The 13,434-nt window shown below is 49.2% G+C and overlaps 1 protein-coding gene across 1 annotated transcript in view; it reads left to right on the top strand.

Annotated features, from left to right (window-relative positions):
- Positions 1–9,770: 9,770 nt before the first annotated feature.
- Positions 9,771–13,434, top strand: part of LOC121275114 (tyrosinase-like) — an 11,578-nt gene continuing 7,914 nt past the window's right edge. Inside the window, exon 1 of the mRNA XM_041182529.1 lies at positions 9,771–10,580. Coding sequence (XP_041038463.1) covers positions 9,771–10,580 — 810 coding nt within the window. The remainder of the gene's footprint in view (positions 10,581–13,434) is intronic.

Raw genomic sequence — 13,434 nt, 5'->3', positions numbered from 1 at the left:
GGAGTGAGAGAGTAGAGATACTCCTGGGGTTTACAGTCAGGACTGAGAGTGTAGAGACACTCCTTGGGTTTACCGTCCGGAGTGAGAGAGTAGAGACACTCCTGGGTTTTACAGTCATGAGTGAGAGTGTAGAGACACTCCTGGGGTTTAAGGTCAGGACTGAGAGTGTATAGACACTCCTGGGGTTTAAGGTCAGGACTGAGAGTCTAGAGACACTCCTGGGGTTTACAGTCAATAGTGAGAGTGTAAAGACACTCCTGGGTTTTACAATCAGTAGTGAGATAGTAGAGACAATCCTGTGGTTTACAGTCAGGAGTGAGAGTGTAGAGACACTCCTGGGGTTTACAATCAGGACTGAGAGAGTAGAGACACTCCTGGGGTTTAAGGTCAGGACTGAGAATGTATAGACACTCCTGGGGTTTAAGGTCAGGAGTGAGAGTGTTGAGACACTCCTGGGGTTTACAGTCAGGAGTGAGAGTGTAGAGACCCTCCTGGGGTTTACAGTCAGGAGTGAGTGAGTATAGACACTTCTGAAGTTTACAGCTAGAGTGAGAGTGTCGAGACACTCCTGTGGTTTACAGTCAGGACTGAGAGTTTAGAGACACTCCTGGGGTTCACAGCCGGGACTGAGAGTGTTGAGACACTTCCAGGGTTTACAGTCAGGATTGAGAGTATAGAGACACTCCTGGGGTTTACAGACAGTTTGAGAGTGTAGAGACACTCCTGGGGTTTACAGGCAGGAGTGAGAGTGTAGAGACACTCCAGGGGTTTACAGACAGGAGTGAGAAAGTAGAGACACTCCTGGGGTTTACAGTCTGGACTGAGAGTGTAGAGGCACTCCTGGGGTTTACAGTCAGGAGTGTGAGTGTAGAGACCCTCCTGGGGTTTGCAGTCAGGAGTGAGAGAGTAGAGATACTCCTGGGGTTTACAGTCAGGACTGAGAGTGTAGAGACACTCCTTGGGTTTACCGTCCGGAGTGAGAGAGTAGAGACACTCCTGGGGTTTACAGTCAGGAGTGAGAGTGTAGAGACACTCCAGGGGTTTAAGGTCAGGACTGAGAGTGTATAGACACTCCTGGGGTTTAAGGTCAGGACTGAGAGTCTAGAGACACTCCTGGGGTTTACAGTCAGTACTGAAAGTGTAGAGACACTCCTGGGGTTTACAGTCAGTAGCGAGAGTGTAGAGACACTGCAGAGGTTTACAGTCAGGACTGAGAGTGTACAGACACTCCTGGGGTTTACAGTCAGGAGTGAGAGAGTAGAGACACTCCTGGGGTTTACAGTCAGGAGTGAGTGTAGAGACACTGCTGCGGCTTACAGTCAGGAGTGAGAGTGTAGAGACACACCTGGGGTTTGCAGTCAGGACTGAGAGTGTAGACACACTCCTGGGGTTTACAGTCAGGAGTGAGAGTGTAGAGACACTCCTGGGGTTTACAATCAGGAGTAAGAGAGTAGAGACACTCCTGGGGTTTACAGTCAGAAGGGAGAGAGTAGAGACACTCCGGGGGTTTGAGGTCAGGACTGAGAGTGTTGAGACACTCCTGGGGTTTACAGTCAGGAGTGAGATTGTAGAGACAATCCTGGGGTTTATAGTCAGGAGTGAGAGAGTAGAGACAGTCCTGGGGTTTACAGTCAGGAGTGAGAGTGTAGAGACACTCCTGGGGTTTACAGTCAGGAGTGAGAGTGTAGAGACACTGCTGCGGCTTACAGTCAGGAGTGAGAGTGTAGAGAGACTCCTGGGGTTTGCAGCCAGGACTGAGAGTGTAGACACACTCCTGGGGTTAACAGTCTGTACTGAGAGTGTACAGACACTCCTGGTGTTTACAGCCAGGACTGAGAGTGTAGGGACACTCCTGGGGTTTACATTCAGGACTGAGAGTGTAGGGACGCTCCTGGAGTTTACAGTCAGGACTGAGAGTGTAGGGACACTCCTGGGGTTTACAGTCAGGACTGAGAGTGTAGGGACACTCCTGGTGTTAACAGTCAGGACTGAGAGTGTAGAGACACTCCTGGGGTTTACAGTCAGGAGTGAGAGTGTAGAGACACTCCTGGGGTTTACAGTCAGGACTGAGAGTGTAGAGACACTCCTGGGGTTTACAGCGAGGAGTGAGAGAGTAGAGACACTCCTGGGGTTTACAGTCAGGAGTGAGAGAGTAGAGACACTCCTGGGGTTTACAGCCAGGAGTGAGAGAGTAGAGACACTCCTGGGGTTTACAGTCAGGAGTGAGAGTAGAGACACTCCTGGGGTTTACAGTCAGGGGTGAGAGAGTAGAGACACTTCTGGTCTCCTGGTGTTTTTGTCAGGAGTGAGACTTTAGAGACACTCCTGGTGTTTATTGTCAGGAGTGAGAGAGTAGAGACACTCCTGGGGTTTACAGCCAGGAGTGAGAGTGTAGAGACACTCCTGGGGTTTACAGCCAGGAGTGAGAGTGTAGAGACACTCCTGGGGTTTACAGCCAGGAGTGAGAGTGTAGAGACACTCCTGGGGTTTACAGCCAGGAGTGAGAGAGTAGAGACACTCCTGGGGTTTACAGTCAGGAGTGAGAGAGTAGAGACACTCCTGGGGTTTACAGTCAGGAGTGAGAGAGTAGAGACACTCCTGGGGTTTACAGCCAGGAGTGAGAGAGCAGAGACACTCCTGGGATTTACAGCCAGGAGTGAGAGTGTAGAGACACCGTTGGGCAGTAGCAGGCCATGCTGCAGGGATCGTCATGGTGTCCATGTTGTTGTCCCACTCCAGGGACAGGCTGTGTGCTCCACTGGGCTAATGCTCAGTTTGGTGTGCTGGGTGTTTTCACAGTCACTGTCCATGTGTTTGTCTGTGTCTGTAACAGGCTGCACATGGGATGGTCATGGTCAACGGGGGCATCTGCAGCCTGTATTTTGGAAATACGTAATAAATGGGAAGTTACATGAAGATTTTCTTGCGGTGGTGGGCGTTGTTCAACTCATTAGGTGACCATCCACATAGCCCCCAGATGGGGTACGGGCACCTCAGCAGTGATGGTTTCGGGGAGAGGGTAGCAATGTTGACCACAACATCTTCGGTAGGCTGGAGAATAAGAGGAGAGAGCTGTCATGGTGATGTTCCTGGTAGATTTGTGGGACGCAGACTGTGAGAGGGCAAGCATCAAAGCTGGTCACGAAGTAACAGTGCAAATCCACCACCTTTCTCTCTCGGAGTTAGGGCGCAGTGAGAAACCAAATGTCGAAGTGAATCTGAATGGGTGGGGTCTCAGGCAGTGTGGGAGGAGCACACTGCTGGAATTTCTCTGCGCACCCTCTAACCTATTGGTGCCACAAGAGCAAACTGGAATCTGAGCTGAGAGAAAGGAGGAAGACATCCCTGTGAAGATAGCCATTGGAACCCATGCTTTTCAGCTCTGTTCCAGAAAAACACAGGAGTCTCTGGTTTAACATCACAGTCACTGCATTGTAACATTAACACACAGGAATGTGCAATTTGGAAGGCAAGCAACCATCAAGCAGGCCCAGAAGCTGTTTTTACAGCATCGCATCAATGAAAGATTTTCATGTGATTTCCAGAATCAGCCTTCATAATGAGCCAAAGGGCATCCGGTCATTAACCATGAGCAACTTCTTGTTAATGAGTATGCCAGGCCTGAGATTGGAGCACACAGCTAGGTTAGGACGCGCATGTCATTCAACCCATCCCTAATCATGGTGCGATGCAGATGTGAAGTCTCCGGGGTGTCATCTTGCACAGAGCAATGTGTCTGTTTGCACCTCAGGTACAAGGCTGTATCAGCAACAAGGCTGTATCAGCGACAAGGCTGTATCAGCGACAAGGCTGTATCAGGTACAAGGCTGTATCAGCGACAAGGCTGTATCAGTGACAAGGCTGTATCAGCGACAAGGCTGTATCAGCGACAAGGCTGTATTAGGTACAAGGCTGTATCAGGTACAAGGCTGTATCAGTGACAAGGCTGTATCAGGTACAAGGCTGTATCAGCGACAAGGCTGTATCAGCGACAAGGCTGTATCAGGTACAAGGCTGTATCAGGTACAAGGCTCTATCAGCGACAAGGCTGTATCAGGTACAAGGCTGTATCAGGTACAAGGCTGTATCAGCGACAAGGCTGTATCAGCGACAAGGCTGTATCAGGTACAAGGCTGTATCAGCGACAAGGCTGTATCAGCGACAAGGCTGTATCAGATACAAGGCTGTAACAGTGACAAGGCTGTGTCAGCGACAAGGCTGTATCAGCGACAAGGCTGTATCAGTGACAAGGCTGTATCAGTGACAAAGCTGTATCAGGTACAAGGCTGTATCAGTGACAAGGCTGTATCAGGTACAAGGCTGTATCAGGTACAAGGCTGTATCAGTGACAAGGATATATCACGTAAAAGGCTGTATCAGGAACAAGGCTGTATCAGTAACAAGGCAGTATCAGTAACAAGGCTGTATCAGTAACAAGGCTGTATCAGTGACACGGCGGTATCTGCGACAAGGCTGTATCAGTGACAAGGCTGTATCAGTGACAAGGCTGTATTAGGTACAAGGCTGTATCAGGTACAACGCTTTATCAGTGACAAGGCAGTATCAGGTACAAGGCTGTATCAGGTACAAGGCTGTATCAGCGACAAGGCTGTATCCGGTACAAGGCTGTATCCGATAAAAGGCTGTATCAGGTACAAGGCTGTATCAGCGACAAGGCTGTATCAGGTACAAGGCTGTATCAGGTACAAGGCTGTATCAGGTACAAGGCTGTATCAGGAACAAGGCTGTATCAGTGACAAGGATGTATCAGTAACAAGGATGTATCAGTGACCCAAATGTATCAGCGACAAGGCTGTATCAGGTACAAGGCTGTATCAGGTACAAGGCTGTATCAGTGACAAGGATATATCAGGTACAAGGCTGTATCAGGTACAAGGCTGTATCAGTAACAAGGCTGTATCAGTAACAAGGCTGTATCAGTGACAAGGCTGTATCAGGTACAAGGCTGTATCAGTGACAAGGATGTATCAGTGACAAGGATGTATCAGTGACCCAAATGTATCAGCGACAAGGCTGTATCAGGTACAAGGCTGTATCAGGTACAAGGCTGTATCAGTGACAAGGATATATCAGGTACAAGGCTGTATCAGTAACAAGGCTGTATCAGTAACAAGGCTATATCAGTGACACGGCGGTATCTGTGACAAGGCTGTATCAGTGACAAGGCTGTATCAGTGACAAGGCTGTATCAGTGACAAGGCTGTATCAGTGACAACGCTTTATCAGTGACAAGGCTGTATCAGGTACAAGGCTGTATCAGCGACAAGGCTGTATCCGGTACAAGGCTGTATCCGATAAAAGGCTGTATCAGGTACAAGGCTGTATCAGCGACAAGGCTGTATCAGGTACAAGGCTGTATCAGGTACAAGGCTGTATCAGGTACAAGGCTGTATCAGTGACAAGGCTTTATCAGCGACAAGGATGTATCAGGTACAAGGCTGTATCAGTGACTAGGGTGTATCAGTGACAAGGCTGTATCAGTGACAAGGCTGTATCAGCGACAAGGCAGTATCAGTGACAAGGCAGTATTAGGTACAAGGCTGTATCAGTGACAAGGCTGTATCAGGTACAAGGCTGTATCAGGTACAAGGCTGTATCAGTGACAAGGCTGTATCAGGTACAAGGCTGTATCAGTGACAAGGCTGTATCAGTGACAAGGCTGTATCAGTGACAAGGCTGTATCAGCGACAAGGCAGTATCAGGTACAAGGCTGTATCAGTGACAAGGCTGTATTCGGTACAAGGCTGTATCAGTGACAAGGCTGTATCAGGTACAAGGCTGTATCAGTGGCAAGGCTGTATCAGTGGCAAGGCTGTATCAGTGACAATGCTGTATCAGGTACAAGGCTGTATCAGGTACAAGGCTGTATCAGTGACAAGGCTGTATCAGTGACAAGGCTGTATCAGTTACACAGCTGTATCAGCAACAAGGCTGTATCAGGTACAAGGCTGTATCAGGTACAAGGCTGTATCAGTGACAAGGCTGTATCAGTGACAAGGCTGTATCAGTTACACAGCTGTATCAGGTACAAGGCTGTATCAGTGACAAGGCTGTATCAGTGACAAGGCTGTATCAGTGACAAGGCTGTATCAGTGACAAGGCTGTATCAGTGACAAGGCTGCATCAGGTACAAGGCTGCATCAGGTACAAGGCTGTATCAGCGACAAGGCTGTATCAGGTACAAGGCTGTATCAGGTACAAGGCTGTATCAGTGACAAGGCTGTATCAGCGACAAGGCTGTATTAGGTACAAGGCTGTATCAGGTACAAGGCTGTATCAGGTACAAGGCTGTATCAGTGACAAGGCTGTATCAGCGACAAGGCTGTATTAGGTACAAGGCTGCATCAGGTACAAGGCTGCATCAGGTACAAGGCTGTATCAGCGACAAGGCAGTATCAGGTACAAGGCTGTATCAGGTACAAGGCTGTATCAGTGACAAGGCTGTATCAGTGACAAGGCTGTATCAGTGACAAGGCTGCATCAGGTACAAGGCTGCATCAGGTACAAGGCTGTATCAGGTACAAGGCTGTATCAGCGACAAGGCTGCATCAGTGTCAAGGCTGTATCAGGAACAAGGCTGTATCAGTGACACGGCTGTATCAGTGACAAGGCAGTATCAGGTACAAGGCTGTATCAGATACAAGGCTGTATCAGTGACAAGGCTGTATCAGTTACACAGCTGTATCAGCGACAAGGCTGTATCAGGTACAAGGCTGTATCAGTGACAAGGCTGTATCAGTGACAAGGCTGTATCAGTGACTAGGCTGTATCAGGTACAAGGCTGTATCAGGTACAAGGCTGTATCAGTGACAAGGCTGTATCGGTTACACAGCTGTATCAGCGACAAGGCTGTATCAGGTACAAGGCTGTATCACTGACAAGGCTGTATCAGGTACAAGGCTGTATCACTGACAAGGCTGTATCAGGTACAAGGCTGTATCAGTGACAAGGCGGTACCTGCGACAAGGCTGTATCAGTGACAAGGTTGTATCAGGTACAACGCTTTATCAGTGACAAGGCTGTATCAGGTACAAGGCTGTATCAGGTACAAGACTGTATCCGGTACAAGGCTGTATCAGGTACAAGGCTGTATCAGGTACAAGGCTGTATCAGCGACAAGGCTGTATCAGGTACAAGGTTGTATCAGGTACAAGGCTGTATCAGTGACAAGGCTGTATCAGTGACAAGTATGTATCAGGTACAAGGCTGTATCAGGTACAAGGCTATATCAGGTACAATGCTGTATCAGTGACAAGGCTGTATCAGCGACAAGGCTGTATCAGGTACAAAGCTGTATCAGGTAAAAGGCTGTATCAGTTACAAGGCTGTATCAGGTACAAGGCTGTATCAGGTACAAGGCTGTATCAGTTACAAGGCTGTATCAGGTACAAGGCTGTATCAGGTACAAGGCTGTATCCGGTACAAGGCTGTATCCGGTACAAGGCTGTATCAGGTACAAGGCTGTATCAGGTACAAGGCTGTATCTGCGATAAGGCGAGTGGGTCTGAAGCTACAAGTGACCGTGAGAGATGCTCTTGGTTACAGATTGTGAGCTTACGTTCTCCCATTAATCTATTCAATCTTTCATTTCAGAGAGAAGGGTGTGGCAATCTGAGGTGTAATACACCTTTAAGCTGTAATGTGGAAAAATGTCAAGTTATCCACTTTGGTAGGAATAAACAGAAATGCAGAATATGTCTTAAATGGGGAAAAGATTAGGAAATGTAGATATCCAATGGGACCTGGATGTTCTTGTGCTTCGCAAGGTTAACATGCAGGTGCAACAAGTAACTAGGAAGGCAAGTGGTAGTGTTGGCCTTCATTGCAAGAGGATTTGAGTACAGGAATAAAGATGTTTGCTGTGAACGTATAGAAAGTGTAACCAATTAAAATAACCCATTTTGTAAGCTGATATCCCCTTCTCCCGTTCGGAGGTCTACTCTGGGTATCAACAACTCATTTTAATTTTCGCACAACACGTTTATTTGGCACTCAAACAAAAATCTTCTTACACTCAATAAGACGTATACTCTCATGTCCACATGTGCAAGGTTGCCTGGGTTTGTCTGAGTGTCGGAAGGGAAGGAGAGATCAGTTCTCTCCTTCCAGTCTCCAAGTAGTTGATCAGGCTACTCCGTCCTGAGCTAGCGAACTATCATTTTGGGGCACAGCTTCTTATACCCCGCTCGGCGCTTGCTACCCTCATGATCGGCTCCGGATAGGTAGAACATGTCTTCTCGAGGCTCAGCGATTGGCCAGTTGTCTCCTGGCAGCCTCATCAAGTTTTTGATCATTTTACAGAGGGTTCGCTCTCTGTTCTCCAGCCCTGACACAATTAACGAGACCATAGTCTCATCTCCGCCAACTTCTTGGTTTCCAAGCAACCAGCCCGTGCAAATTTGGTCACAAATTTAACAATGACTTTAACCTTATCAATTTAATATTTCATCTTACCGACTGCCCCATCTTGCAGGTTTTCATCCGTTCACTTCCTTTAACAACAGCACAGTTACACCACATTAATCACGTCAGAGGCTTGGAACCAAGGTATCCAGACCTGAGGAGTTAAAGATCACTTAAACTTCAGTTACCGCAAACAAACTTCTTGCCGGTCCTTAAAAGTTAATAGGATCAGTTGAACGCCACATTACAGATTCAGCATGTTCCACTCCCCCCTCCCCTCTTCTTCCAACACTTGTTTCTCTATCTCACTCGTTATTTATGTACATCGCTTCCCCCTTCACCAGGTGTCAAACCGTTCATGGGGACAATGGGAGAAGGTGCCGGGGGGGGCGATTGCTTAAAAACCTTGGTGAGATCGCACCTGGAGTATTGTGTTTTGGTCTCCCTATCAAAGGAAGGAGATACTTCCCATAGAGGGAGTGCAGTGAAGGTTCACCAGACTGATCCCTGGGATGGCGGCATTGTCCTATGAGGAGAGACTGAGGAGACTGGGGCTGTATTCACTAGAGTTTCAAAGAATGAGAGGCGATCTTATTGAAAGATACCAAATTCTTACAAGGCTGGACAGGATAGATGCAGGAATGATGTATCCCCTGGCTGGGGGGTCTAGAACCAGGGATCACAGTCTCAGGATAAGGGGCAGGCCATTCAGGACTGACTTGAGGAGGAATGTCTTCACTCAGAGGGTTGTGAATGTTTGGAATTCTCTACCCCAGAGGGCTGTGGAGGCTCAGTCATTGAATATGAGATTGAGATTGACAGATTTCCACAGATGAAAGATATCAAGCAGTATAGGGATAGGGTAAGAAAATGGCGTGAGGGAGAAGATCAGCCATGATCTAATTAAATGGTGGAGTGGGTTCGAAGGGCCAAATGGCCGACTCCTGCTCCTGTCTCCTATGTTCCTATGTCTGTATTTGCCTGTGTGTGAGAGAGTGTGTGTGTGCCTCTGGCGTGTAACTGTGTCTCTGTCTGCATTCCCCATCAAATTCCCCCTCAGACTCTCTTTTTGGTTGACCTCTAACCTGCTGTTCTGCTTATCCTCACAGGGGCGAGGTACACGTCAGTCAACCAGCTGAGTACTGGGTAACGGTGCAACGGAGGCCAGAGCGGGGGGTCGTCCGCAGGATCAGATTCTACAGCAGCCAGGCAGGACCTTACAGCCGGATGCGGAGCTGGGAAGAATTGTCGATCGTCAGCGCCACCGGAGTCTCATTAGTTTGAGCATCGCAGGAACCCATCACTGCCAATAAGGAGCCATGTGGGAGTCAGTCTGGTTGCAAACAATGTCCAAACCTTGTGCCTGCTGCTGCCAGCTACTGCTGGTATTGGCCGTCTTGGCAAGCACCCAGGGGCAGGTCCCTCGCACTTGCGCCAGTGATTGGCACATAGCAAATGGCATGTGCTGCCCACACTGGTGGGGCGATGGCTCACCCTGTGGGAGTGCCTCAGGCCGGGATTACTGCCAGGAGCTGGCACTGCCGTCACCCTGGTCAGGTGGGCAGGTGGGTGAGGGGCGCGGCACCGATTTCCGCCTAGGCTGGCCGTCCTACTCCTTCAGCTGGCTGTGCGCGTGCCAACGGGGATGTGGCGGTGTGGACTGTGGGGAGTGTGCCCCCGGCCGGGTGGGCTCACAATGCCAGCGGCGGCGCCCGGTGGAGAGGCGGGATCTGCGGCAGATGTCAGTGTCTGAGCGGGACCTCTTCCTGGACCGCCTCCTGCTGGCCAAGCGCACAGTCAGCTCCCGATACGTCATCTATACAAGCTCCAGTCCTGAGCCCGGCTCGCCGCTCCATGTCCGTGATGCCAGGCTCGACGACATCTTGGCCTGGGCACACTATCTCTGTGCCAAGCCCCAGGGGGATGGCCAGCTGAGTAGCTACGCCCACCGGGGACCTGCCTTCCCCTGTTGGCACCGTGTCTACCTCCTGTCCTTTGAGAGGGAGATGGGAAACCTGACTGGAGAGCAGGATTTCTACCTCCCATACTGGGCCTGGGCAGGACAGCAGAGCTGTGACATCTGCATTGACCATATCTTCGGTTCCAATGATGCACAAGGGGTCCTCAGTCAGACCTCCTGCTTCTGCTGCTGGCTGGTAAGATCAATTCACTGTTCATGTCGGCTTTAACACCTCTCTCCCCAATCAATCTCCAACTCCTCTAAGATACCACCCACAATCCCTCTCCCTCTCTCTCTCCCTCTGTCCATGTCTCTCTCTCCTGCTGTCTCTCTATTTCTCTTTCTCACTCTACCTCCGTCTTTCTCACTGACTCTCTCTTTCCCTCTCTCTGTTTCTCTCTCTTACTGTCTCTGCCTGTCTCTTTCACTGACTCTCTTTTCCTCTCTCTATCTCTATTTCTCGCTCTCACTGTCTCTGCCTCTGAATCTCTCTCTGTTTCTCGCTCTCTCTCTGTCTCTCAGGCTTGCTATCTCTCTCTGCCTCTCTCTCTTTCTCAGTGTCACACTGTCTCTCACTCTCTTTCCCCATCCCCATCTACCACTACTCTCCTCCGTCTGGCTGAACTTGTTCTCTCACTAAACAATTTCTCCTTTAACTCCTCTCACTTCCTCCAAATAAAAGGTGTGGCTATGGGTACCCGCATGGGCCCCAGCTATGCCTGTCTCTTTATGGGGTATGTGGAACATTCCTTGTTGCAGTCCTACTCCGGCCCCCTCCCACAACTCTTTCTCCGGTACATCGATGATTACTTCGGTGCTGCTTCATGCTCTCGTCGGGACCTGGAAAAATTTATTAATTTTGCTTCCAATCTCCACCCCTCCATCATTTTCACATGGTCCATCTCTGACACTTCCCTTCCCTTCCTTGACCTCTCTGTCTCAATCTCTGGTGACAGACTGTCCACCAATATCCATTACAAGCCTACCGACTCCCACAGCTATCTTGACTACAGCTCCTCACACGCCGCTTCCCGTAAGAACTCGATCCCATTCTCTCAGTTCCTTCGCCTCCGTCACATCTATTCTGATGATGCTACCTTCAAAAACAGTTCCTCTGACATGTCCTCCTTCTTCCTTAACTGAAGTTTTCCACCCACGGTCGTTGACAGGGCCCTCAACCGTGTCTGGCCCATCTCCCGTGCATCCGCCCTCACGCCTTCTCCTCCCTTCCAGAAACATGATAGGGTCCCCCTTGTCCTCACTTATCACCCCACAAGCCTCCGCATTCAAAGGATCATCCTCCGCCAGTTCCGCCAACTCCAGCATGATGCTACCACCAAACACATCTTCCCTTCCCCCCCCCGGCACCATTCCATAGGGATCATTCCCTCTGGGACGCCCTGGTCCACTCCTCCATTACAACCTACACCTCATCTCCCTCCCACGGCACCTTCCCATGCAATTGCAGAAGGTGCAATACCTACCCCTTTACTTCCCCTCTCCTCACCATCCAAGGCCCCAAACACTCCTTTCAAGTGAAGCAGTGCTTCACTTGCACTTCCCTCAATTTAGTCTACTGCATTCACTGCTCCCAATGCGGTCTCCTCTACATTGGAGAGACCAAACACAGACTGGATGACCGCTTTGCAGAACACCTTTGGTCAGTCCGCAAGAATGACCCAGACCTCCCTGTCCCCTGCCATTTCAACACTCCACCCTGGTCTCTTGCCCACATGTCTGTCCTTGGCCTGCTGCATTGTTCCAGTGAAGCCCAACGCAAACTGGAGGAACAGCAACTCATCTTCCAACTAGGCACTTTATAGTCTTCCGGACTTAATATTGAGTTCAACAATTTCAGATGATGAACTCTCTCCTCCATTCCCACCCCTTTTCCAATCCCCATCTTTCCAATAATTCAGAATTTTTAAAAAAAAATATACATTTGTCTTTTCCCACCTATTTTTAAATTTATTTCGATCTATTGTTTTATCTCCACCTTTTAGCCCCTTTCGATCCCTTTCCCCCCACCCCAACCCCACCAGGGCCATCTGCCACTAGCTTGTCCTACCTGCTATCCTTAATGTCCCTATTAGCACATTCCATAGATAATATCACCACCGTCAACACCCCTTTTGTCTATGACGTTTTTGGCAATCTCTTCTTTGCCTCCACCAATCACTGCCCCACTATCCAGCTCTAGCTGTCCCAGCCCCCTCAACCAGCTGATATTTCACCTCATTTCTCTATTTCCTTAGTTCTGTTGTAGGGTCATTCAGACCTGAAACGTTAACTGAGTTCCTCTCCGCAGATGCTGTCAGACCTGCTGAGTTTTTCCAGGTATTTTTCTTTTTGTCAATCTCTGTCTCGGACTCTCATAGTGTCATTTGTGGCTCAGAATACACATTCAAATCCCACCACAGCAGCTGGTGGAAGTTCAATTCAATCAATAAATCTGGAGTTGAAAGCTAGTGCCAGGAATGGTGACCATGAAACTATCATCAATTGTTGAAAAAACCCATCTGGTTCACTAATGTCCTTTAGGAAAGGAAATCTGCCATTCTTACCCAGTCTGGCCAGCATGTGACTCCAGACACACCTTTTTGTGGTTGACTCTTAACTGCCCTCTGAAATGGCCGAGCAGAGCCACTCAGTTCAAGGGCAATTAGAGATGGGTAACAAATGCTGGCCTTGTGGACAATGCCCACAACCCATGAAAAAAAATAAAAAAAAAGTAGACCATTCAGCCCATCAAGTCCATGCTGGCCCTCTGGACAGCAATCCAGTCAGTCCCAGACCCCCATTTATCCCTGTATCCCCTCAAGTTCTCATCCATTTTCCTTTTGACATCATTCATCGTCTCCACTTCCACCACCGCGTGGGGTTCCAGAACATCACCTCTCGCTGCGTTAAAACACTTCTTGCCCACATTCCTTCTGCATCTCTTGCCTGAAATGAAAACTCTGTGTTCCCCAGTCCTTGTACGATCAGCTAATGGGACAGCCGCCATGTCTAGCTTAATAAACCCTGTCATCACCTCGTTCACTTCTAAC

The sequence above is a fragment of the Carcharodon carcharias genome, unplaced genomic scaffold (assembly GCF_017639515.1).
Source record: "Carcharodon carcharias isolate sCarCar2 unplaced genomic scaffold, sCarCar2.pri U03, whole genome shotgun sequence".
NCBI lineage: Eukaryota > Metazoa > Chordata > Chondrichthyes > Lamniformes > Lamnidae > Carcharodon > Carcharodon carcharias.
This window is presented reverse-complemented; position numbering and strand designations above follow the sequence as displayed.